General features: G+C 44.9%; 1 protein-coding gene and 1 long non-coding RNA gene across 2 annotated transcripts; both read left to right on the plus strand.

The window, feature by feature from the left end:
* Nucleotides 1-714: 714 nt before the first annotated feature.
* Nucleotides 715-2,143, plus strand: LOC133452081 (uncharacterized). Its single transcript, XR_009783238.1, has 4 exons — nucleotides 715-874; nucleotides 960-1,124; nucleotides 1,871-1,896; nucleotides 2,024-2,143. It is a non-coding gene; the product is annotated as an uncharacterized LOC133452081 (long non-coding RNA).
* A 9,232-nt stretch (nucleotides 2,144-11,375) lies between these two features.
* Nucleotides 11,376-25,612, plus strand: LOC133452082 (complement factor H-like). Its single transcript, XM_061731274.1, has 5 exons — nucleotides 11,376-11,446; nucleotides 11,543-11,734; nucleotides 22,515-22,670; nucleotides 25,046-25,071; nucleotides 25,174-25,612. Exons 1-5 carry the CDS (start codon nucleotides 11,395-11,397, stop codon nucleotides 25,204-25,206), a joined length of 459 nt encoding a protein of 152 aa, XP_061587258.1. The 5' UTR covers nucleotides 11,376-11,394; the 3' UTR covers nucleotides 25,207-25,612.
* The last annotated feature ends 1,508 nt before the right edge of the window (nucleotides 25,613-27,120 follow it).

Raw genomic sequence — 27,120 nt, forward strand, 5'->3', positions numbered from 1 at the left:
CAAACTAAACTGATTTTTGTGATTTCTAATATATATATATATATATATATATATATATATATATATATATATATATATATATATATATATATATATATATATATATATATATATATATATATATATATATAAAAATTGGATGAGTCAAGGATTCAAAAGACTTGAAGGTCATCCTTGGTCTTGGAACCCTCATTTAAAAATTGCTCCAACTCCTGCTGCTCGGCCTGGGATACGAGGAATGTGATCATTTAAATAGTAAGAGAGAGTTGATTAGTGGAAGCTAACATGGTCCTCCTGAGTCCTTCATAAACTACCACTCATCATCGAAAGATGGGCAAACTAATAAAAGTTGTAAACCTGCTGAATATATTAAAATATTGTGGAAGACATGGAGGGAGCAGCTCACAGCACCAGTCTCTGCTGTGGTTCTTCCAGGTTCTTCTACCGGCTCCAGTTTGGATGAGGAAGACACTAGACCTTCGTCTACATCAAGTAAACCTGCAGATTTATTGCTCCTTTTATATCATCAGTTAACTTCTGCACCAAACACATCTTTTGGCAGGATTACATGAATCATAAGGTTCATATGATCCTCACAGGTTTCCTGATAAAGTGATGCAGCATCTGTGACGCTGAGGAAAACAGTTTAGTGGATTAACTCCACTATGACAGCTTTATTTGTTTTCTGATACAGTTGCTTCTCTTCTTTCAGTTCACAGATGTGGAAAATTCCCTGTAGTTGAAAATAGTGTTGCTGAGCCGCAGGGTAATTGGTCTTTGAAGTACAAATGTGCAAACCTTTATGAACTACAGGGTCCAGAGACTGTGGTGTGTCACAGCAACGGAAAGTGGTCCGACTTACCCACCTGCAGAGGTAAATACAAGTCAAACAAAACAGCTTTTACTGCACAGATGGAGCAAAGGTGGGGAAATGTTAAGCTTTTGTTTGTTTTACACAGAAAACTTCTGCTCTGTGGACACTAACGTGGAACCTGACTTAAAAAATACTGGAGTTTCTTTCTTAGTAAACGGAGAGACAATGGAGCTTGCTTGTGAAGATAAGTGGATATTTCCAAGCTTTGCTGTATTCCAGTGCAAAGATCTACAACCCATTTTATCCAGATGTAAGTACTACTTTAAATTATTATTTCATAAGACATACAAATAAAGAACATGTTAATCATGTTAATCACAGTTTGACCGTGCAGATGTGAACACCAGGTGTTTTGTTCCTGTTCTTTTTGTCTCAGTGCAGATTGTTCAAATTTTTTAAAAAGCAAATAAAATCTAATAAAAACAGAGACTCCTGTGAAAGATACACATGTTCGTTTTTCTGGTGCACCAGAAGAAAACCAGTGAACAGAATCAAATGTAAAAACAAGCTTAATTATATCATGCACAATGTTTTCCAGTCGGAGGTTCTTCTCTCAAACCACAGAGGTAGGACAGAAATGCACACGGTTGTCATCGATCTGGTCGTATTTATCCTAAAAAAGGAGGTTTTGTACGTTATAGGTGAACCTTATCTGTGGAGCAGCTGCGGGGAAAGACACCTAAACATGTCACACCTTCAGCCTTATATCTCTGTTGATTGTTTCTTACTTGAGATGTCAACTCAGCAAAGATGTAAGACAACTAAAAGAAAAACAGGATGGTACCCATCAGTTTTAAAACATCTGTTTCTACTTGTTGTTTTCACCTAAAGAAGACAGAAATCAGCTTAACAGTCTAGTCATAAAAACTCAGTGTAGAATCTTAAAAAAACCTTTCAGCAATTTTATAAAATCCTAAGACCTGTTAACATGTAGGGAATTTGTTTCTTCCTGCAAATCCTCAAAATGTTCTTCTGTATTTCTATTTGACTCTACAGGTTGTAACCGTTTCCAAATAAGTATAGTAAGTGTCCCTGTTCTGTAAACAAACTGAATTTCTGGTTTCTTCTTTCATTCAGACTTTAGTTAAGTGTCCCAAACGAACCTTCAGACCTGAAAACTGATCCATGAAACTTCTGTCTTGTGACCAGGGTATCTGCTGAGACCAGATCATGAAGATGCTGCTTTCAGATTTGCTGATGAAATGTCATCACAGAAGACTTGAGACGATCGGTTATGATCACGCCCTACGTAGCTTTTCAGTCTTAATTAATCACAGTTAATGGTTTGTGAGCTCAAAGCTCAATCAAATCAAACTTTATTTGTAAAGCACCTTTCATACAAAAAATGTAACACAAAGTGCTTTCCACAAACATATACATAACATAAAACATAAACATAAAATGTATTAATGCATTTTGGATTTCCCGGACTACTGTAATCAGAGGTCAGTATGATGAAACACCAAACCACAGTCATGTTAACGGACAGACCTTTAATCAAATCAAATCAAATCAAATCAAATCAAACTTTATTTATATAGCACTTTTCATACAAATAATGAAACACAAAGTGCTTAACAAAAAAAAAAACAAAACAAGAAAAACAAATAAACATAAAACTTATTAATGCGCCCCCCCCCCCCTCCCCGCAGACAAAAGCACACTACTATTCACCTAAATTACACACACAGACACACACGCAGACACATGGTGTAGACATGGCTAGGCACAGAGGATCCAGGTGAGGAAACGGTAACAGGGAGCCGTCCACGCCAGGAGGTCTCATAGCCCGCAGCTACAAGGGGGGGGGCCCACAGAGACCATCCCGGCCCGGACGGATAGAGGAGTCCACACCACAGCGGTGAAGCCGTGGTGCAGAGCTCCACAACCATCCAGGCCAGAACCACCCCCAGGACGACCCCCTGCAGGCCAGAGTCACTCCCAGCATGGAGGCTCCCCATGAGGAAACACTGGAGATAAAAGCTACAAGAAAGCAGGATAAGATACATTAAAGGAGTTTATAAAAAACATAAAAACATAAAACATACAAACATAAAATCCTAAAAGTATGTCTAGAAAGTAAGACATTAAGAACTAAAATAATAAGACAGTAAAATGTATAAAATAGACCATAAATAACAACTAAAATATTTAGATAAAACATTGAGATTAAACAAAAATAAAATATAAAATAAAATACGATAAGAAAGGATAAACTAAATATAAAACAGAGCAGTAAGATTCAATAAAAATAAGGGTGAGCATAAGAAATTTAAAAGAGTTAAATGAGTCAGTTAAAAGCCTGATTAAAGAGACCACAGATCATCCTTCTACTAATTTGTTTTCCATTCTTTCTCTGTATATATGTCCAAACCATCTCAGTCTGGCCACTCTAATTTATTCTCTGCTTCCTTTGGCTTCACTGTTCAACTCGGATACCTCTCATGTAGTCTGTTTTTCTGCAGCAAGCCTTCAATCCTCTCCATGCCATACCTGCACATCTCTGGATCCTCCTCCAACTGCTCCCTGCTGTCACTACAGATCACAATGTCATCTGCAAACATTGCGGTCCATGGAGATTCCTATTTAACCCAATCTTTCAATCTGTCCATCACCAGAGCAAACAAAAAGGGGCTCAGAGCTCAGAGCTGTTCATTGATGCAGTCCCACCCCCACCTTGAACACCTCTTTCACACCTTGTCTTAAGCCTGAATTATGGTTCTGCGTTAAACCAACGCCACAGTCACAGTGAATCAAAGAGATAAGGACAACTATTGTGCAAAAAACCAAAACACCCCCCCCCCCAAAAAAAAAAAAAAAAATCACAAAAACACGAAGAAAAGAGCGCTGAAAGGTCACTACTGCTTCAAGAACCGGAACCAGAAATCCGTTGCTACCAAGCAAACCAATCACAGCCCTCTCGGTCTGCTTTGGGTCTGCTTCGCCTCGACGCGTAGTTACATTTTTTGGGAAGTGCACGTCAGGCTTTTTTTTTTCTAAAATATTTTTATCCCAGTTTTTTCCCCATTTAATCACCCAGTGCTCCTACCGAACAGTCCAGGGCATTGCTCCATCTACCAACCCCAGGAGGCCCCGCACTGAGCTCTGAGCTCAGGTCTCCTCCTTAACCTGAGGAGTGAGCAGGCCGCATCTTTTCACCAGACAGGGTGGGGTTTCTCTGGCCGGACGTAGCGCGTGGAAGGATCACGTTATTCCGGCCAGATCCTTCCCACCCCATCTGGCGCCCCGGTTGGCCAGAGGGGGCAGTATAGCCCAGGACTGTTGCATGACTGCTGCATGTTAGCTCCCATAAGCTACCCAAGGGAACACGGGGAGAACATGCAAACTCCACACAGAAAGGTCCTTTCTCCAACCCCACCCATGGTGTGGGCACCGAAGTCATCAGCGTCAGCGCCCACAGCGTCCCCGGCGGGAATCAAACCCAGGACCTTCTTGCTGTGAGACGGCTGCACTACCTGCTGCGCCACCGTGCCCCCCGGTGCACGTCAGGCGACGGCGTAGACTACGGAGAGACTCCTGTGTAGCCGCGTACCCTACGACGTAGGTTTAATGCAGAACCATAATTCAGGCTTTACAGCTCCCAAACACGCCCTGCACCACCCTGACACACTTCTCTGCTACTACACACTTCCTCATGCAGTACCAAAGCTCCTCGACCAGTCACCTTTCATATCCTTTTTCAAGGGATACAAAGACCCAATGCAGCTGCCTCCGACCTTCTCTGTACTCTGTATAAATCCTCAAAGCATCTGTAGTATTTATTTTTTGCAAGAAACCATACCTCTGTTGATAAATGTCTCCCTCTGCCTTTAGTCCAGCTTCCATGACTCTTTCCCATAACTTAAATGTTTGGCTCATCAACTTTATTCATCTGCAGTTGATTCCTCAAAAATCCTCCCACCCTCTACGATCTGTTGAAGGTCTCAGTCAAAAGCTCTACTGCCACCTCTTTCAGAGGCTTCAACAACTCCACAGGTGTGTTATCAGGACCAGCTGCCTTTATATATTCATATATATAGTGTTATGAAAGCTTTATCAAAATGGATAATCAAACATACCTCAGGCATGCAGCGCCTGCTTCATAGTTCAGGCCCCAGATGTTCAACAGAAAGGTTCATGCGTGGCTTCATAAGAGCAAAGAGCTTTGTTCCTCTTGCTCATAGTGTCCACATGGTTTAATTAAATTCAAATGACTAGTTAATCCACTCAGTCAGAGTCCCTTTTCTTGTAGTTGTGCTAAATAAAAATCCTCACTGATGGAGTGCTGCTGAGTTCAGTATTAGTAATTAAAGTAACAAATGTTTTAGTGTTAAATAAACTTGCTGCCCTAGAATGAAATGTATTTTTCTTGTTCTTTCTTTGTTAAAATTGTCATATGCTGTACTCTTTTTTGAAGGAGAAGTTTAATTTCAAAACAAAAAACAAACATCAAGAAAAACATGTAGCAGAGTGATATAAGTTATTGTACAGTCCTGACTGACTACTAAAATGTCAGATTTGACCTCAGTTCAGTATTCCCTTCATTTTCTACTTGTTTTCCATAAAGGTGCGTGTGTTTGTCCTGCATGTTGTTATACATATGCGTGAAAACTGCAAATGAGCTGAATGGACCTGCAGTCAGGGGCGTCAATTGGGTATGGGAAGGTACGGCAGCTGCCACACCTTGGCTCCAAGGGTTAAATGTAAATGTTTGTTTTTTTAAATACATTTATGGAATTACTCTGTGTCTCTTTGTATTGATTATTCTATTACTTAATACATATAGAATAACTACAAATGCAAATCAGAACAACATGATCGATTTCACTAGTTATTATACACTGCAAAAACTCAAAATCTTAACAAGAATATTTGTCTTATTTTTAGTTAGAATGTCTAATTTTTTGTCAAAAAAAATCTCATTACATTTAAGACAAGACTCAAAAACAACCATTTTCACCTGTTTCAAGTAGATTTTCACTTAAAATAAGTAGAAAAATCTGCCAATGGAACAAGATTTTTTTGCTTGTAATGAGAAGATAAATCTTGTCCCACTGGCAGATTTTTCCACTTATTTCAAGTGAAAATGTACTTGAAACAGGTGAAAATGGTCAAATAACAAGTTATTTTTCTGGTAATGACTCTTGTTTTAAGTGTAATGAGATTTTTTGACTAAAAATGAGACATTTTAACTAGAAATAAGACAAATATTCCTGTAAGATTTTGAGTTTTTGCAGTGAGCGAGACTGCATTTGAAAAAGTTCCAATTTTCTTGACCACACAGATAAGCTCCATAGCAGACTTCTGTGATGAGTATTTGCTGGACGTGTTGATTGATACTGTGGTTAAGTTCTGTGACTCGTAACGTTGCCATACCTTAACTTCGACTGAAATGACGCCACTGCCTGCAGTCGCAGTTGTGATGATGTTCTGACCGTCAGAATCTAAACCAATTCAAGAATACCAACAACACTACTGAAATTCAAGATGATGCTTTCCCTTTTTCACTCCCAGAAGAAAAAAAACGGAGATGTTTATGTAACATCTGACTGAAAACATGTTTGTCAGTTTGAAGTTCTGTGTTTAAAGAGAACTTTAGAAGTGACTTGTGGAGGTCCCTGTGATGTCATAAGAGTTCCTTGTGATGTCATAAGAGTTCCTTGTGATGTCATAAGAGTTCCTTGTGATGTCATGAGTTCCTTGTGATGTCATGAGTTCCTTGTGATGTCATAAGAGTTCCTTGTGATGTCATAAGAGTTCCTTGTGATGTCATAAGAGTTCCTTGTGATGTCATGAGTTCCTTGTGATGTCATAAGAGTTCCTTGTGATGTCATGAGTTCCTTGTGATGTCATAAGAGTTCCTTGTGATGTCATGAGTTCCTTGTGATGTCATAAGAGTTCCAGAGGCAGAGGTTTGCTGGATTCTTGTCGTTTGTACCTCAAACCTGAGACAAACACTCTTTTGACACGCGATTCAACGAAGACAAACACACATTCTGAATTGAAGCAAACTCAAGCCTGAAGGTTCATTCTCTCTGGTTGAGAAACATTGATCTGAGATCAGATTGAAGGATGTCCTCTTGGCTGAGCTCAGATGCCATCGACGCATCAGGTAAGATGAACTCAGCTCTGCTGAACGGGTCAGCCGTAAAAAACACCAGTACAACAGCGAAACTGGTCCTGGTGCCACATACGGGTGTTTCCTGTAAAACAAAAGACCACGACTGAAAAATACTGCAGGGAATCAACTCCAGCAGTGTTTGTCAGTCCAGTCCAGTGTTGCTTTGAAAGCACTTTCCTCCCAGACTCCTCTTTTATATCCATGAACTCAGTGAAATGATCATGACGCTCCGGAGAGAACTCATAATCTGAGACGATATGGATATTTTAAAATACATAAAGTTCGAACCTCTCGTAAAAGTTTTTGTGTGTCTGTATGTGGTGTGAGACTTTGGAACAGTCTGGATATCCAATACAAGTAATGCCAAAATATCCACAGATTTAAATTGCTATATAAACATATGGTCTGGTCAAAGTATAAAGAGAGTGGGTTGTAATACTGTGATAAATCAACTTCTTGAAATGTTGATGTGTACTTGTTGTTCCTCAAAAAGTTGGTATGTATTGTCCATTACCTTCTGGTACTGTTGTCTTTACCATTGCTGGTATGTATTATAAATGTAAGTTAACAGTTAACTGTCACCCATGGTGATAATATACATTGTTCCTAATTTTACACACATTGGCCCGGTTTCCCAGATCAGTTAAGTAGCTCTTAACAGCGAAAGACTTCTTTCAAACCTTCTTAAGGAGCCTGTGAAAGAAAATTGCGTTTCCCAGAGTTGCTCTTAGCTTAAGTATCTCTTTCATTAAGAAGGAAATGAAAGATGCTGCTGACCCAGTCTTTACAACCATCTTAGTGAACAAAGACTCACAGATCCAGCCGCGTCAGGCAAATCAATATCACACCAAGCAATGAGATTTTAAAACAATGCACCCCGCACAAGTTTTTATCTATTTTATACTTTAGATTTATATTGTTTAGCATTCATTGGTGACAGCAAAGGGAAAAAAAAAGAAAAATAAGGAATAACAAGTGTGTTCCTGTATATGTTTTATGCATTACGCAAAAATAAAATGATCATCATTTACCATAATTTGTCTGCACACATCACACATCTGCGTGCACATATGAGATAATGTACCACACTCAAAAATGCTTCAGGGCACATCAAAAACACCTCCACCCTCCAAACCTGCCACATTTAACACATCAGGCAACTGACAGGTGTAATTGAGTTCAGCTGGAACCTCATTACGGGAGACTTCATCCACTGCTCCATAAAAAGGCGTTGCAAAATCACATGTGCGAGATACCATGGCTGCTATAGCATATTCTCGCCGCAAATCAACCGCGTCGCCGCCATATGCCGTCGCGAAGTCATGGTTCCGTTGTATCCATCGTTCATTGGGGGGGGGCTGCGCCTGTCACCTGCCAAGAGTTGTGGTGTCATCGTAGTCACCGCCATGACCACAATATGACTGTGTGCGCCGGAGCAGATGAGCCGCCTCCCTTGGATGAGGACGCGGATTCTGAAGACGACGATGCCCCACCTCTGGTCCCCGGACCTCCGGTCCCTGGACCTCAGAACGATGCCCGAGCAGCACTCCACCAAGCCGGTGTCCAGAGAAGACAGGAGCTCATCGACCTGTTTTTCTGATTTCACTTCCCTTTCACCAGTCACCAAGCAGTCACCTGAGCACCAACCAACTCCCCTCATCCCCAAACATTAAGAAAAAAAAAAACCAGCAATAAACCCACTATCACCACACACCCATAACTGTCTAAAAACTACTAAACTCCGCCACTAACTTTCAAGAATACTTTATTGCTGCAATGTTTCAGTGCTTTGAAGGTGTAGCATTGAACATTAAAGCAAAGTATTCTTGAAAGTGTTCGGGAGTTTACATGTGGTTTTGGCTGGAAGAGGCGCGTGTGTCATGCGTAAAGCGTACATTATGCACACACTTATACATGGCCTGAGTACTCTTGGAGTAAATCAATAAAATGGTCAATTCACAGGGACCCTCTGTCTACTTTTGAAACCCCTATGAATCACACAACACAAGAATGAAAAGAGAACCAAGTTTAATTCAACCATGAATATAAACACATGTCAGGAAATGAATCAATATCATGATTCGTCGCCCTCTTCCATACGCCGCAGCACTGCGAGCTTCTCCCTCTCCAGGTCCACCAGCGTCTCGCTGCAGGTGCAGGTGCTGATAGCAGGCCGCTGTGTGCGGCCACCTCGCATGCGGACGCCGGTCCTTGCTGGTGCAGGTTGGAGCTCGGGGACAGGCGGGAGTGGGTGTAGGGCGACGTATTCCTTGGACTCGGAGCCGGGGAGGTTGGTGGTGCTGGTCTGACCCCACTCCCAGATGGCTCATCCACCGGTTCCGACAGCCCCTTGTTCCCCAGGACATCTACCCCGCCCTCAATGCCCTCAGATGCCGACTTGCCAATTATGGCCATCACCTTTTCTTATCTAGCCTGAGCTCCGTGTTGGCATGTGAGCCACCAGCTGCGCGTCTCCACGCACCCGCCGTGTGTCTCCAAACATCCACAAATTCAACGTTGATGAATGCAATATTCTGTTTAATAGTGAAAAAGGTCAAGCAGCTAAATAAACTTCAGAATATTTTTTTGAGGTGAATGATTCTGTTTTACTAGTCACGAGAATACAATGTGGTCCTATATGCTGTTCGTTAAGATAATTTGTCCTAATTCGTCCATCTTTCACATTTAATAACAAAACAATACATTTCCTCATTATTCTCTTACCAAGACTACTTCTTATTTAGTTGCCGTCTTGTTTTCACCATGAAAGAGGGTCATTGAAGTATATTTATCATCTTAGTTTTTCATTATAACACACATAACGCACAGGCAGCAGGGAATTAGTGCGTTAGGTAGCAGTGCTGCGTGTGAAAATGCGCTGATAGTGATCGGTGATCGATTTGCCTGACATCGATTATTTGGTTTCAGAACCGGACAGCTCCTCCAAAGAGCTTCTGAAAGCGCGAAACTAAAGAACGGTGTTAAGAAGTCATCTGGGAAACACCTGTATCTTAGGGTACCTTCTTAGTTGAAACCTTCTTTGAACCTCTCTTAAATCCTTAAGAGAGGTTGGATCTGGGAAACCTGGCCATTGTGGTTATGAAAAGCAAATAATGACTTGGATTTATATAGCGTCCTTCAAGGCACCAGAGCGCTTTACAGAGATCATTATTCATTCATTCACATCCTCACTGGTGGTGGTAAGCTACATTTGTAGCCACAGCTGCCCTGCAGACTGACGGAAGCGTGGCTGCCATATTGCGCCAAACGGCCCCTCCGACCACCACCAACATTCATACACATTCATACACATTCACACGGGGCAAGGTGGGTAAGGTGTCTTGCCCAAGGACACTACGGCAGCAAACTGGGACGGAGCGGGATTTGAACCGCCGACCTTCCAATCATTGGACGACCCGCTCTACCACCTGAGCTACCACCGCCCCATAGAATTAGTTTATTATAATTTGATTTAGGTCTTTTGACTACAATTGAGTCTGCTACAGTTTGGACATACAGTATGGACCAAAAACAGCTTGGCCTGTATTTTGTCCTTTCCATCAGAGTAGAAAAAGATGAATTAAAAAAACTGACCAACTAAAATGATCACATGAGGATCCAGCAGATGACTGGAAGAAATTGGAAATCTGTTTTGTGACAGACAGGAAAACAGTGTAAAGATCTAAGAACTGGAGTTATATGGTCCACGGGCACGGAGAGAGGGAACCCCCCAACAAGGAGCCACCTGGACACGCCCTGCAGCAAGGAGCCCCAAACCCAGGCAGGACAACGGACACCCATTCATCCATCCATCCTTTTTCTATACCTGCCCTATCCCCTGCAGGTCAAGGGGGTCTGCCGGAGCCACCAACATACACTCACTAACAAAGACATGGACAATCATTCTCTCACCACTGCCATCTCCCCCTGGAGGCCCGTCACCACCCACAGACCCCCCCAGGCAGCACGGTGAACCCATACCCGGGTCCGGCTATCAGCCCCTCTCATGGTGCCCCCCCCAGGACTAATGTGGGAAACATGGGTGTAGGAAGACCACACTCCTGCCCCTGGTGGTGAGAGTGTGGGTGTGAATAATGCGGTGAAAACGAAAGGGGAGGTCAGGCACCAAGCACATTTTCTGATGATTTAAGAGACATAGGTGCTCACACTGCTCAGATAGAAACGCAAATTATTTTTATTTTTGTCGATGACAACTGAAAATGTATAACCAGTTTTACATGTTAAACACTATTATATTGGGTGAGGACTTTTGCACAAAAACATTGTGCCAGTTCTGGGTAATGTTTAATCTTTGTTCACTTCTTATCTCTGACAGTCAACCGTTAAAATAGACTACAAATATTAACTCGTCCACATCAGAACTGGACTCGATATTAGGATGATGTTTTTCCCTTTCGCTCTCTTGGTTTGGCTTTCTGGAGGGTTGGATGGTAACTATTACTAATTTAATTTATGAGAGACCTCTTACTTTGTCATAATTCAAGTATTTATACTCTCTGATCTTTTTTTTTCTTGTTGTGTTTCAGCACAAAGCGCAGCACCGTCTTGTAGTCCTCCCACCCTGGATTATGGTTATTTCATCCCTCCAAAAGTGTTTTATCCTCATGAAACCCACATCGTCTATGTCTGTGAAGACGGATATAAGCCACCAGGGGAGGGCTGGTTTACAACCAGCACATGTAAGAATGGTAACTGGTCTCCTGAGCCTCGGTGTATAGGTAAGTATTTAAGTCCTTAAAATGTTGGAAACCTCTAAATTTAATGCTTCGAATTCTATGAGATAAGATGACCAGAAAGAAGTTTAGCTTTAACAAAGTATAAAAAGACAATGACAGCAAACTAGATCAGCTGATGGTGAATAAAATGGAGTTTTAATTTTAGACAGTAGTCAGGTCTGGACTGGGACTAGATCAGACCTGGTGGTTTTGGTCCAGATGACCCAACACTACAGTCTAGAACTGGCCAAGTACAGTATAGTATATCTAAAGCTAAAATAATGTAATGCAGCATTGTTTTGTTGTTTTTTACTTAGGAAGGGTGATTTGTGTTATGTCAAAAATGTTATGTCATAAAAAAACAGACATTGCAACATCTTGAATAATGTTTTGTTTTTTAATTTATTTGCATCCATGTAGATGACAGCACAGAGGAAGCTCAGGAAGGCAGGCAATGATTCATAATCTGCACTTTTACATCCAGTGTGTTGCTCCTGAGTCCTGAGTCTGGATACGTAAGGAAGGAAAACTAGATTTTATGATAGGGCCAGAGAAAGTTAGCAAAGAAAACGTTGGAAGATGGCTGGAGTCTAGCGTTGTGCTGGTTCCAAAGCAATAAATCAGAATCAGTTCAATTCAATTCAATTCAATTTTATTTATATAGCGTCTAATACAACAGAGTTGTCTCTAGACGCTTTACAGAGACCCATACCCAGAACATGACCCCCGAGCAGATATTACATAAACAATGGCAGGTAAAAAACTCCCCTAGTGGGAGAAAAACCTTAAGCCAAACAGTGGCAAGGAAAAACTCCCCTTTAGGAGGGAAGAAACCTTGAGCAGGACCAGGCTCATCAGGGGGGACCCTCCTGCCGAGGGCCAGACTGGTGGGTCAGGGACGGCAACAGCACAGCAGGCAGGTGGAAGCAGCAACGGGATGACCGGGGGTGGGGACCGCAGGCCAGCACACAGCTCCCGAAGCTCCGGCCCAATCAGCAAGTCCCAGGTTGGGGTGCAGGGTCAGGAAAAGACTTGTGCTCCGTAATGCAAGCTACAAGCCACCCATGGCCACCTGCAGGACAAAAGAGAGAAAAGGGAGGAGAAGGGGGGGGCAGCAACGGGATGACCAGGGGTGGGGACCGCAGGCCAGCACACAGCTCCCGAAGCTCCGGCCCAATCAGCAAGTCCCAGGTTGGGGTGCAGGGTCAGGGAAAGACTTGTGCTCCGTAATGCAAGCTACAAGCCACCCACGACCACCTGCAGGTTCCGGTGTCCGGCAAAGGATGCTGCAACATGGACAAAAGAGAGAAAAGGGAGGAGAAGGGGGGGCCAGCACAAGAAACTACAGGAGCGACTCTGACACACTAAAGTTTACACTACCTAGAGATTTACCAACACCAGCTAGAGGTTTACTAAACACTAACTATAGGCTTTACTAAACAGAAAGGTTTTAAGTTTAGTTTTAAAGGTGGAGGTGGAGTCAGCCTCCTTAACCCAGATTGGAAGTTGGTTCCAAAGTAATGGTGCCTGATAGCAGAACGCCCGCCCTCCAAATCTACATTTAGATACTCTAGGAACTACGAGTAAACCTGCACTCTGAGAACGGAGAGCTCTGACAGGAACATAAGGCACTATCAGGTCTTGCAAATAATGCGGAGCTAAGCCGTTTTGGGCTTTATACGCAAGTAATAAAATTTTAAATTGGATTCTGAATTTTACGGGTAACCAATGGAGCGACGCTAACACTGGAGAGACGTGGTCTCTCCTGCTAATTCCTGTCAGTACTCGTGCTGCTGCATTTTGGATCAGCTGGAGCCTATTCAGCAAATTACTTGGACATCCTGCTAACAACACATTACAGTAATCTAGTCTAGAAGATACAAACGCATGGACTAGTTTTTCTGCATCACTCTGTGAGAGGATTTTCCTAATCTTTGCAATATTACGGAGATGGAAAAAGGCTATTTTACAAACCTGATTGACATATGGTTTAAACGACAAATCCTGATCGAAAATAACACCAAGATTTCTCACAGTTGCACTGGAAGCCATCGCAACACCATCTAATCCCTTCCTAAGATGCTCTGGACCAAGAATGATAACCTCTGTTTTATCTGAATTTAGAAGCAGGAAATTTCTGGACATCCAGTCCTTGATGTCCCTAAGACATGCCTGAAGTTTAACTAACGGTTCTGTTTCATCCGGCTTCATAGACAAATAGAGCTGCGTATCATCAGCATAACAATGAAAGTGTATGCCGTGATTCTGGATTATACTTCCCATCAGTGGGAATCAGTGGAGTCTGACAGCTTATCTGTTTGAGTGGCAACTAGTCCTCATGCAACTGGCTTGGGATTCACCCCCAATAAAGACCACCAGTGCCACAAAATTACTGAGATTTCACTAGCAAGGACCACGCCATCAACAGGATACGTTTAAATGATTTATTGATACGATGACGATGACAATGGCGATGATGATCTATGGATCGGTCGATACGTTGTGGGGAAGCTGGTAGGGAACCTGCCGCAGCGCCCGGGCAACGACGAACCCCCAAAACCGTGGATTATTTAAGGAGATGAGACTGAGCGGATCTGAGGTCGCTAAGATCTGAGCGAATGTAGCGATGATAGTTTGGGAGGACCATCGGCCCAGCTGTATGAGGTGCTCTGGGATACGTTGCGGGAGGCTGAAGTGGCGGCTCCGATCCTAAAGGAGTGACCGGAGTAGTACGTGGGAGAGATGCCAGATAAGGAGAGTATGTGACGGAAGCGATGGTGAAACCAGAAACTGGTGACGACTGTCCTGACTTGGACGCAAGAGGATCTGTCGAAGATGTACTCTGTGTTTTCCGGAAAGACAAGTAGTTGGCCAGGGTCTCGAAGTATTCAGTGGTGATTGGTCTTCGGGGATGAGAAACGAGAAAAAGAGTCGGCGATGGTGGTGGAGTGACCGGGGACATGTGCTGCACGGAGGATAAATTGATGTATGACTGAGTGCCAGACTAGACGGCGCATGAACGGCATGATGGATGTGGAGTTGGAGCGTCCTTTGTTAATTATGTCGATACTTATCGATATGAAGATGATGGCGATGACGATGGCGATGACGATGGCGATGACGATGGCGATGATGATGGCGATGATGATGCCGATGACGATGGCGATGATGATGGCGATGATGATGCCGATGACGATGGCGATGATGATGGCGGTGATGACGATGATGATGGCGATGACGAAGGCGATGATGATGACGATGGCGATGACGATGCCGATGACGATGCTGATGGCGATGGCGATGGCGATGGCGATGGCGATGACGATGGCGATGACGATGGTGATCTATGGTGATCTATGGTGATCTATGGTTCGGTCGATGCGTTGTGGTATTTGTTTGCACGCTCTGAGGGGCATCCTGCTGCGAACCATCTGCCATCGTAAAAGCCCCCAAAACCTTTTCCCGGTGAGTTTAATGAGGGCGATGGCGTGATTGATGGTGGCGTAGTGAAGGGAGAAGTCTTCGCTCGGAATCAGGCTATTGATGCTTGGAATGGAACTGCCATAAGGCGCTGAAAGATCGACGGTGATACGTTTCTTTCCTGAGTATTTCCCGGTTGCAATGCCTAGAGGGCTTATTCGAAGGTTCGGAAAGGGAAGATGAGTGAACGGGCCGATCATGAAGCCTTCCTTAACTTCCTTGGCGAGCGAGCGAACGACTGATTCCGGCTCGTTTATGGCGGACGGTAGATTTTTGCATTCGAAAGATGAGGACGGAAGTGAGGTAATGCCGGGGTGGAAACCTTCACTGAACCCTTTAACGAGGAACTCAACGAAGCACGGACTGGGGCGACCGCGAAGCGCCACTTCCAGAGCGGGAATGCCGATAGGTGCAGAGAGATGCTCGCCCAGCCTCCGTGAAGCTGGAAGCAAGGGCGCCGGCGGCGCTGCCGACGACAACCGGGAGAAAGCCAAAATCCTCGCTTGGGTGGAGTGAGGCCCGGCGCGTGCAGGAACGGAGCAGGACGAGCTGGGCGCGACGGGCACCGCGCGGGCGATGAAGACGCGGCAACGCGACTCAGTGTCCGGGCGCCCCAGCACGCGCCTCGCCGAACTGATGAAGGCGAGCTGCAGCCCCGGAAGCGAGGCGGATGCGGCATCGATAAAAGCCGCTGCCTCCGAAGCGGGGGGCTGGACCGAGGACGCTGGACAATCCGTCCAGCCCCCGGCGACGTGAAGAAAGACGAACACGCAGCATCTCTGTAAAGAGAGAAGCGTATGCGAACTCGGTCGGTGTGAGCTCTTTTGAACGGGTGAATGACTTTCCTTTCGAGTGGAGGCACCCTTCATGGTCTTCAAGATGTCCGTCTGCGGGTGGTTGGTGGAGGGAAGGCACGAGGAGGAGCGCAAGGCCAACGCAGCCACCCTCCATGATTGCCTGCGCAGGTTGGCCGGAACTGGAGAAGGGCGGAAAGCGAAAGTGCCAGGACGACGGGCGGCGAGATCAGCCACGGACGGGGCGAAACGAGCAGCTGCCCGCGGGGCCGAAACGGGTCGAGGAAGGAAACCGGGCCGAAATGCGGTGGGAGGGAGGCCGGGCACCAACGCCCCGATGCCGGCGGCTCCAACCGAGGCAACCCGCTGGGACCGACAGAGCCGGGAAGCCGAGGATCCCGGCGATCCGGTTCCGAGAGCCCCTTCCGCCGCTGGCGGTTGGGGCTGCTGAAAGAACATCCAGCTGAAAGAGCTTGCTAGCATCCCGGTGCTAGTAACCCCGGCTGAGTTAACTGATGTAGGTGCCGGGGGCGGGCTGAGGGGGTTGCTAGCATCCCGGTGCTAGCCACCCCGGCTGAGTTAGCTGTTGTAGGTGCTGGGGGTGGGCTGGGGGGGGTGCTAGCATCCCGGTGCCAGTTACCCCGGCCCCGAAGTTAGCTGTTGTAGGTTTGTTTGCGCAGGTTGGCCGGGACTGGGGAAGGGCGGGAAGCGAAAGCGTTGGGATGACGGACGGCGGGGCTAGCTGTGGACAGGGTGAAATGAGTAGTTGCCTACGGGGCCGGAACGGGTTGAGGAAGGAAACTGGGTTGAAATGCGGTGGGAGGGATGCCGGGTACCAACATCGCGATGCCGGTGGCCCCGACCGAGGTAACCTGCTGGGACTGATGGAGGTGGGAAGCAGAGGATCCTGGCAATCCGGTGCCAAGAGCCCCTTCTACCGCTGGCGGTTGAGGCTGCTGAACGAGCATGGCGGGGGTTGCTAGCATCCCGGTGCTAGTAACCCCGGCTGAGTTAGCTGTTGTAGGTGACGGGGGTGGGCTGGGGGGGGTGCTAGCATCCCAGTGCAGGTAACCCCGGCTGAGTTAGCTGTTTTAGGTTCCGGAGGTGGGCTGAGGGGGGAGCTAGCATCCCGGTGCTAGCAACCCCGGCCGGTCTAGCTGCTGTAATTGCTGGAGGTGGGCTGGGGGGGGCGCTGGCATCCCGGTGCCGGTGGCTTCAACTGAGGTAACCCGCTGGGGCCGATGGAGCTGGGAAGCGGAGGATCCTGGCAATCTGGTGCCAAGAGCCCCTTCTACCGCTGGCGTTTGAGGCTGCTGAAAGAGCATAGCGGGGGGGTGCTAGCATCCCGGTGCTAGTAACCCTGGCCAAAGTTAGCTATTGTAGGTGCTGGAGGTGGGCAGCGGGGGGCGCTGACATCCCGGTGCCAGAACCCCGGCCGGATCTAGCTGCTGTAATTGCTGGAGGTGGCAGTGTAACAATGGAATTGTTTATGTTTCCACACGGACGGCTTAAGGTGAAGGACCGCTCATGCGCAGTTGAGGTTCCTGCAATGAGGCTACGTTGTTCGGAGATTGTGTTTAACGAGAATGTTAATAAAAGACCTTGTGAGTAAAGGTAATGCTCAAACGTCCAGTTTGTACGATCGCTTCTCTTTTACTATTGCGGTCTATGGGAAAAGCTTTCTGGCCCCATTGGATTTTTGTTGCAGTACCGCGGCTGACCACTGGAAAAAATCGGCGTGCCTTCTGAGTGCGAGACCCGGGGGCTGGCCCTTTAATGGTGGCACCGACGTCACGGCGCGCCGTCGAAATTTGCGTGATGACTTCACCCGGAAGAGAGGCCGGTGCCGCGGAGCGGTGGCCATGTTGGCTGACTTGAGATGATTGAGAAGTTTTATTGTCAGTGCGGTGAAGGGGGCTCCTCCACCGCGCAGTGCCCTCTGGAGGGTGGCGACAGTCCAGCCCGAAACACCGCCGACGTCGGAGGTCGGCCTGCCCGGCGGCGGGCTCCGTGGCGGGACACCTGGGGCGGACGGGGCGACTCGGTATCGCTACCGAGAGGAAGCGCGGCACCCCCCGGTGGTGGGGGGGGCGGCGGATTGCGCAACCTGCGCTGTCGGGTCGAGGGCTCGGGCCAGCCCGCAGGAGAGGAGTCGGGGACCCGCGACGACAATCCCGGAGGTTCAGGAGAGGTGAACCAGGCAGGATGTGGACCACTGAGGATACGGAGCTTGACCAGCTCGCCGGCTTCCCGGGCGGCCGTGGGGGCCCGGGAGAGCGGCGCTTCAGGCGCGGCAACGGCTGAAAGTTTTCCTCCTCCGGATCCCGATCAGCTGTTCCTCATCCATGACTGTTTCCTACAGCGCTTTCAATGCGAGCGGCAGGAAGAAAATAGAAGAACATTTAAATATCACAATATCAAGCTTGTTTTCTGTTTAGAAAGTACAAACGTAGGAAAATTACAAGTAATCCCCCATCTTTTACTTGTCTTTTTACTCTTTATTTTAGGAGTTTCTTTCATGAGCGCACGTGCGGTGAATAAAGGCTGATTTATGGTTACGCGTAAAATCGACGGCGTAGGTTACGTGTGTGTAGACGGCGCCTTTACGTTCATTGCGCCGTGTATGTGTTTTAAATACAGAGATGACACACACAACTGAGGGTATGCCTTTCCACACGGCGCGCCGAATGATCGCGAAAATACGGTATTTATATATGAAATGTCAGAATAGGTAGGCTAATTATTTGACGACACCCCTGAAGCAGTCAGATGACACCCTAGGGTGCCGCAACAGCCCGGATGAGAACGATTTGTTTAATAGGCCAACCGAGCGGGCCTTTTCCACTGTGCCAATGATTATGCCGCCGCGTGCCAATCATGGCACGCATGCCTGAGGTTGCCGACCCCTGGCCTAGAGTGAGAAAAATGTATTTTCAAGAGAAAGAAATAAAACATTTTTAACGTCAGATCATACCATGTTCAGAAGAACTAAAATACAATGCAAGAGTTACATTTCAGACTAGAGGCCTCAGTTAGCATGTTACATGTTAAAGTTAATGACGGTACCATCAGAACACGACTGAATGAGAAGGACTTGTTTGAAAAGTATGTAGAGCTTCCAGAAGTCTGGAAACAATGTTCTTTTGAGACACAAAAGTTGATTTATTTGATTTGGTGTCCTAAGTGATCACCAAATAAATACTCAATTCAGTTCAGTTCAGTTTTATTTACTGAGCACCAGTTCACAGCAAATGTAATCTCAAGGCACAAGTTCACAATCGCGTTCAACTCGTTCAAATTAGTCCAATAAATACAAAGCCAGTAGACAATACCAATAATTATTATTGCTTCACTGAAGAGGCCAAAAGATTGCATCATAAATTGTCTTAGATACAATCCTCCATCCTGAGCAAGCACCAGGCGACTCTGGAAAGGAAAAAAAACTCCCCTTTAACAGAAATTCTGGTTGACTCAGGAAGGACGGCCATTTGCCTCTATCAGTATACCGCAGTATATCCCAGTATATCCCAGTATACCCCAGTATACCGCAGTATACCCCAGTATACCGCAGTATATCCCAGTATATACCAGTATGTTCCAGTATACACCTTCATACTCCAGTATATACCAGTTTATATCATTATACCCCAGTATATACCGGGATTTTAGCAGATCTGCCGCCGTTTGCTTCACTGAAACCTGGCTCAGTGATCTGATCCCGGACAGCGCAGTACGGCTGCCGGGATTCCAGCTCATCCGAGCGGATCGCAGCAGGGAACTCTCAGGAAAGAAAAAAGGTGGCGGGATCTGCTTCTATATAAACGAAGGTTGGTGTACGGATGTCACAGTGCTAAAAGACTCTTGCAGCCCTCACTTAGAGTCACTTTTCGTAAACTACAGACCGTTTTTTCCCCGTGGGAGTTTTCATCCTTTGTTCTGGTCGGCGTCTACATTCCACCGGACGCGTGTGTGGCTGAAGCCACGCAGCGGCTAGCCGACCAGATAACAGACCTGGAGAAAAAACTCCCAAACTCATTCTTTATTGTTTTGGGGGATTTTAACAGAGCAAACCTCACTCATGAACTCCCGAAATTCAGGCAACATTTCACGTGTCCCACCAGGGACACGCATACCCTGGACCATTGTTACACCATTATTAAGAACGCATACCGCTCTGTTCCCCGCGCAGCTCTTGGACACTCGGATCACTGTCTGCTTCATCTGATCCCGACCTACAGGCAGAAACTAAAAACCTCTAAGCCTGTAGTGAGGACTGTGAAGAAGTGGACAGAGGAGTCAAAGCTGAAGATTCAGGCTTGCTTCGAGTGCACAGACTGGAGTGTCTTTGAAGCTACGGCCTCAGATCTCCATGAACTGACTGACACTGTGACATCCTACATCAGTTTTTGTGAAGACATGTGTGTGCAGACCAATACCTTCTGCACATACAACAACGACAAGCCCTGGTTCTCTTCGAACCTCCGGAAGCTGCGCCGAGACAAGGAGGATGCCTACAGGAGCAGCAACCGAGCCCTGTTCAAGCAGGCCAAAAAGACACTGACAAGGGAGATCAGGAAAGCGAAGCGATCCTACGGCGAACGGCTGCAGAATCGCCTCTCTGCCAACCCTGACCCCTCTTCTGTGTGGAGAGGTCTGCAGAACATCACGGGGCTCAAAAGAACAGTTACACGCCCTGCAGGCAACCTCAAGCTGGCCAACCAGCTGAACAATTTTTACTGCCGATTCGATGACTCATCATCATCATCATCATCATCATCATCATCATCATCATCACCATCATCATCACCATCATCATCACCACCATCACCATCATCATCATCATCATCATCACCACCACCACCCCCCTCCCCCCCAGCTGCTCCACCAACACCATGCCCTCATGCCTCAAACGCTCCACCATCATCCCAGTCCCGAAGAAACCCACCATCACAGGACTAAATGATTACAGACCCGTCGCCCTGACGTCTGTGGTCCTGAAGACCTTTGAGCGGCTGGTGTTGAGCCACCTGAAGGACACCACAGGTTCCCTGCTCGACCCCCTGCAGTTTGCTTACCGGGCAAACAGGTCGGTGGATGATGCAGTCAACATAGGACTGCACCACATCCTGCGTCATCTCGACACCTCAGGAACTTACGCGAGGATCCTGTTCCTCACCACTGCTCTTCTCCCTCTACACCAACGACTGCACCTCAAGGGACTCGTCTGTGAAGCTCCTGAAGTACGCGGACGACACCACCGTCATCGGTCTGATCCGGGAGGGTGACGAGTCCGCGTACAGACGGGAGGTGGAACAGCTGGTCCACTGGTGCGGTCGGAACCACCTGGAGCTGAACCCGCTCAAGACTGTGGAGATGACGATGGATTTCAGAAAAAACCCACCGCCACTCCCCCCCCTCACCATCCTCAACAGCACCGTCTCCACCACAGACTCCTTCAAGTTCCTGGGGTCCACCATCTCCCGGGACCTGAAGTGGACCACCCACATCAACTCTGTCAGGAAGAAGGCGCAGCAGAGGTTGTACTTCCTACGCCAGCTCAGGAAGTTTAACCTGCCACAGCAGCTGCTGATCACCTTCTACTCTGCCATTATCCAGTCTGTTCTCTGCTCTTCCATCACTGTCTGGTTTGGATCAGCCACCAAACTGGACAGGCACAGACTGCAACGGACAATCAGGTCTGCAGAGAGGATAGTTGGGACTAACCTCCCATCTATCGACGACCTGTACCGGTCCAGGACCAGGAAATGGGCAGGTCGAATCTCTGCTGACCCCTCACACCCGGGACATAGTCTGTTCCAACTCCTCCCCTCTGGACGGCGCTACAGAGCACTGTACGCCAGAACCTCCAGACACAAAGACAGTTTCTTCCCGCAAGCGGTTGCTCTGATGAACTCTCACAAATAACAGTCTCAGAGTAACCAAACACGTGCAAAATAAATAAATAAATAAATCATCTAGCACCCTCTTTAATAATCATGTCTGCCTCACTCTGCTGCACCTCTCACTTTGTATTTCTTTTGTATAATTTTTTTCTTGTATTTTTGTATAATTTTGTCTGTTAAAATTGTAAACAGGTTATACTTATTCTTATTTTTATTCAGAACTGTCTTTCTCACTACCTCAGACTGCTGCACCTTTAAAATGTTTATACTGTACATAGAAATACCACATTTGTTTATTGTTTATTCTTAATACCAAAGAGCGAAATTACCGGAGTCAAATTCCTTGTTGGACAATGTTCGAACCAGGCCAATAAAGCTGATTCTGATTCTGATTCTGATATTCCAACAAACCCCAGTATATAACAGCGTACTCCAGATATTCCAGTATACTCCAGTATACTTCAGTATATACCTGTATATTCCAACACACCCCAGTACATACCAGTATATTCCAATATCCCACTGCTTGCTTCCATCTGTCTGTGTAGATGTCTGCTATATGCTTGCTGACATCCTGGCCTGTTTGTTTCTGCTCATCTTCTAAAGGTCAACCATGTGTGATGGAACCAGCTGATTACCCAGACATAAACCTATCTTCAACTACGTATATGGAAGAGGGACAATCAAAGTCTTTTCCATGCCGGATGCGAGGCTACACTCTTTATGCTCGGTGCAACAACAGAACATTGGAAACCACCGGCTGTAAGTCTAAAAGTGTCTTTTCGTTTCAATTTAATACTCCACATGACCAGACATGATTTCAGCCCTTTTATTATCAGCTGGTTCATATGGAGACTAATTATCCAGGATTTGATATATTGCTGCAGAACTGGCTTAAATGAACATGAAGGGAAAAAAGAAAAACTGAGTTGAATTATTAAAATGCAGGAATTTCTTTTCCATCGTTTTTCCTTATTGTCAATAAGTTATTAAAAATATTCACAAACAAACAAATTACACAGCATGCCATGGCTTGTCCCTCTGAGCTTCCACCAAAATATTAGTTTCTCTCACAATATTGTTTTTCTCAAGGGCTTTAAATATAATGTAAGTGCAATTATCTTTAACTTACAGGAAACTCAAAACTGTTGTACAACAGTACAACATTATGTATTGTGATTAATTATTACAAATGATTGAGATGATTGAGTTTTGCAGTACATTTCACACCGTTGGTATTTAAAATCAACAAAAAAACACATCTGGATAAATTTGTTAGTACCTTTCCGTGAAAGAAATTAAACCCAAAATGGTAACTGATATAACTTACACGTATACATTAATTAATAATTTACTGAACACTGACTAATGGAAATTAGACATTGCTTTTAAGCAGAAAACCAAAAAGAGAATAGAAAAGCAAAGAAACAACAAAAGGCAAAGAAACAATAAAAAAGCAAAGAAACATTTACAGATGGTCAATTGCACTTATAAGCTTCAAAAATAGCTTTACAAACCATTTTCTTAAATACAAAAAAAGAATGACATGTTTTTAAATTTATGTTGGCATCATTCCAGAATTTAACTCCAGTGATGGAGACACATCTCCTTTTCATACCTTTTTTAGCTATTTGTTTTGTGAAATTGCAGACACCTCTAAGATTGTAACGAGTGTCCTGAATTGAAAAGAACCTCTGTATTGGGTCAGGGAGCATTTTTGATTTTGCTTTGAACATAATTTGCATGATTTTAAAATAAAACAAATCATAAAATTTAATAACATGAGAGTTTAGAAAAAGTGGATCTGTGTGAGCGTAGTAATCAGCCTTATTGATGATACGTATGGCTCGTTTTTGAAGTTTTATTATTGAATTTAAGGTGGTTTTAAAGGTGGATCCCCACAATTCCACACAGTAAGATAAATAGGGAACAACATTTCACATCGTTGGTATTTAAAATCAACAAAAAAACACATCTGGATAAATTTGTTAGTACCTTTCCGTGAATGAAAGAAAACCCAAAATGGTCACTGAAATAACTTACATGTTTACATTAATTAATACTTTACTTTACGCTGAACGCTGACTAATGGAAATTAGACATTGCTTTTAAGTTGTAGTTAACAGTTATTAAAAAATATTAACCAAACATTTTTTTAGTTGTGTGTTTGGGTCATTATTCTGTCAGAGGACACATGACTCGTGACTGACACCGATCTTTCTGAATCTGGGCAGCACATTTCAATCCAGAACGCTTTGATAGTCTTGAGATTTCATTGTTCCTCCATAGGGCCAAAGACGCCCTGTGTCAGACGCAGCAAAGCAGGTCCAGAACAGAACCGAATCTCAGTCATGTAGCGACAGTCTTCAGTTTGAATTCTATATTTTTATGTCTGAACATAGAGCTGATGAGTCTTGTCAAAAAGCTTCAGTTTTGTCTCATATGTTAAAAGACCATTCCAGTACGGTTTTTGTTTGATTTGCTTCCAACAGTGGAGTCCTCAGTTGTCCACTTTGTCTCAAACAGTCATGGATGGTGTGATCTGAGTCGTATGGACCTTGACTTTTTAGTTCACCTTCAATCTCTGACTTTAGTTTAACATTTCACTATGGTCTAACTATTTTACATTTTTTCTGGGCCATTAATTATTTTGTCCAGGCGACTTACATTAGTTTTTTTTTTTTTTCTTCAATTTAAAAAATGTATTATTATTAAGATGTATTACTGTGCATCTGCACTGGTGACCTGTCCAGGGTGAACCCCTGCCTTTGGCCTGTAATGAGCTGGAATAGATTCCAGCAGATGCCGGTGACCCTGTACATGATTGAGAGGGAATAGAACATGGATGGATGGATTAATGTGCATTCACTCCTACTGCATCACAAAATAAGGCTTGACAAAACCTCAAAACAGCAATGATAAAAAAGATCAGCATTCATTATCTTGTGATTTATTGATATCATGAAGATGAAAAAAGGAACAAGCATTTTATTTCACAAGATTCTTTATTTTCAACTGCAGTTGCAGCCTCACCCAAATGTAATTAATTATTAACAACTAAAGTTATTGAAGTGAATGTGTGCATTCAAATATTCACTCTTCACAATTATCACTTTCTTCTACTGGATTATTTACAGGTTGTTACAACGACTACATACAATATGTAAGTGCTGTGGATTTTCTTTTTTCAGAGATTGATATTATTTTCAAACTGGTTGTGTTTAAATCAGCATTTAACAAAAATTATGTGGTTTTCTTATTTCAGCCAGGTTACTGTGTGTTTACTTCAAGATGGTAACAACTGCTGGATTTCGGCCCCGTCACTGCTGATGGACGTCTACATCTAGAACAATGTAATACAAACATCCACGTGTATTTGTGTGGAAGTACGTCTCACTGCCCAAGTACTAATACAGTTAATAATAAATATAATAAAAGCATGGTCCAGTGTTCTCATCTGAAGTAAAATGAGAAATAAAAAATGTGCTGCTGCCGCCTGAGCAGCTGTAGCTGCAGCATCACCAAGTAAAAAGTATGACGAAAAGAAATAAAGAAAAACTCCTGCAGTCACTCTCATGTGTACTTTGATATTATTGTTTTTGCAGTATCCAAGATATCCCAAGATATTTCACGCTTTTTCATGTCAACTATAAATAATTAGCAGACGTGCATTTCTGCATTTCAGGCCTTCAATATAAAACAGTTTTTACCACTTTTGTTATGTTTTCATTCCTTCTTGAAACACTTAAAAGGTGATATGGCGTTAATCATAACCAGTGATAAACAGTCCAGGTTGCTATTTTGTCCCATTCTTCCTGCAAACACACTGTATCTGTCCCAGATGCCCTCAGGATTCATATCATGTACAGTGACATAAATGGTTTATAGTTGGTAACGATTTAAAGGAGAAGTTGTAACAATATTTACGAGGAATATTCCTTGTTTACAAGCTGCCAGTTTAGTGACATTATCATCTGGAGAACACGGATGTCATGCATGTTCTCCCCCGTGCTTGGATGGGTTTACTGCAGGTACTCCAACTTCCTCCGTCGGTTCAAAAACATGTTAGACTGAGTGGTGATTTTATTTGTCCATATGCGTGAGTGTCTGTGGTTGTTTTTATGAATGTGGCCTTGGGGTGGACTGGAAACCCGTACAGGGAGTCATTTCCTCCAACAGGGGCCCAAAATATTAGAGACGCGCATTTTTCCCACCCATAAATTATACCGCAGAGGATAAAACATTTAGATTTTGATATCCTTAACTCACGTGCAACATCCCCAAGTAACGTCAACACAAACCAAATGTTTTATCATCTCATTTCAGCACAAGGCCACAAAAAAAAAAAAGCTGAAACCGCAGCAAGACTTAGTCCATTCTTTAAGAGTAACTGTGTTTTTAAGAGTCACTGTGAGAACAGTTACACAGCACAAGGACAACTAATCACACTCCACTATTTATCAACATGTCTTTCCGTTGCAGAGCAGCGTTCCTTTGTGAACAGCTGGATGGTTACGCTCTGCAGGTGATCCTGGTGAAGAGCGTCTCTCTCTCTCTCTCTCTCTCTCTCTCTCTCTCTCTCTCCTTCCGGGTGCAGGGAGCGTGGTGGTGCTGGGAGAGTGGTGATGGGTGTGTCTGAGAGTTTGTGATTTCTCTAAGATCTAACACTTTTTTCCAACTTGATGTTTATTGTGTATTAAAATTATTTAGTTTTGGGGTTAGTAGTAGTAAAGTTTTTGTGTTTAGTTTGTTCACGTGGCGGGGATGGCGTCCGCGGAGACGCCGTCCCTGTCAATGCGGCATGGCGTGAGAGTGGTGCCGCCGGCGGACATCACGGTGGAGCAGGTACTCCTGGTAATAGGAGAGCAGGTAGGACATGGAAACATCGTGTACGCATCACGGATGAACAAAGCTGTGGTGGCGTTTATGAGAACGGAGGCCTTTGTGTCTCAGCTCATTGAGAGTGGGTTGCGCCTGAATAATGAGTTTATCCGAGAGGCACCTGGCTGCAGACCTCCACTGTGAGGTCGCTTCCGGTGCAGGCTCCACTGTCAGGACGCCTCCACTGTCAGGACGGTGGACGGGGGGCGGGGCAGGGGGGAGTGAAGACGTTTAAATGCCGATTTCATCTGCCATTTAGATCGAGGGACGACAGCGAGTCATGTCCAGAGTAGCGGTGAGTTGCTGATTTTGCTTATACACAGAAAGTAAA

This window comes from Cololabis saira, chromosome 10 (assembly GCF_033807715.1).
Source record: "Cololabis saira isolate AMF1-May2022 chromosome 10, fColSai1.1, whole genome shotgun sequence".
NCBI lineage: Eukaryota > Metazoa > Chordata > Actinopteri > Beloniformes > Belonidae > Cololabis > Cololabis saira.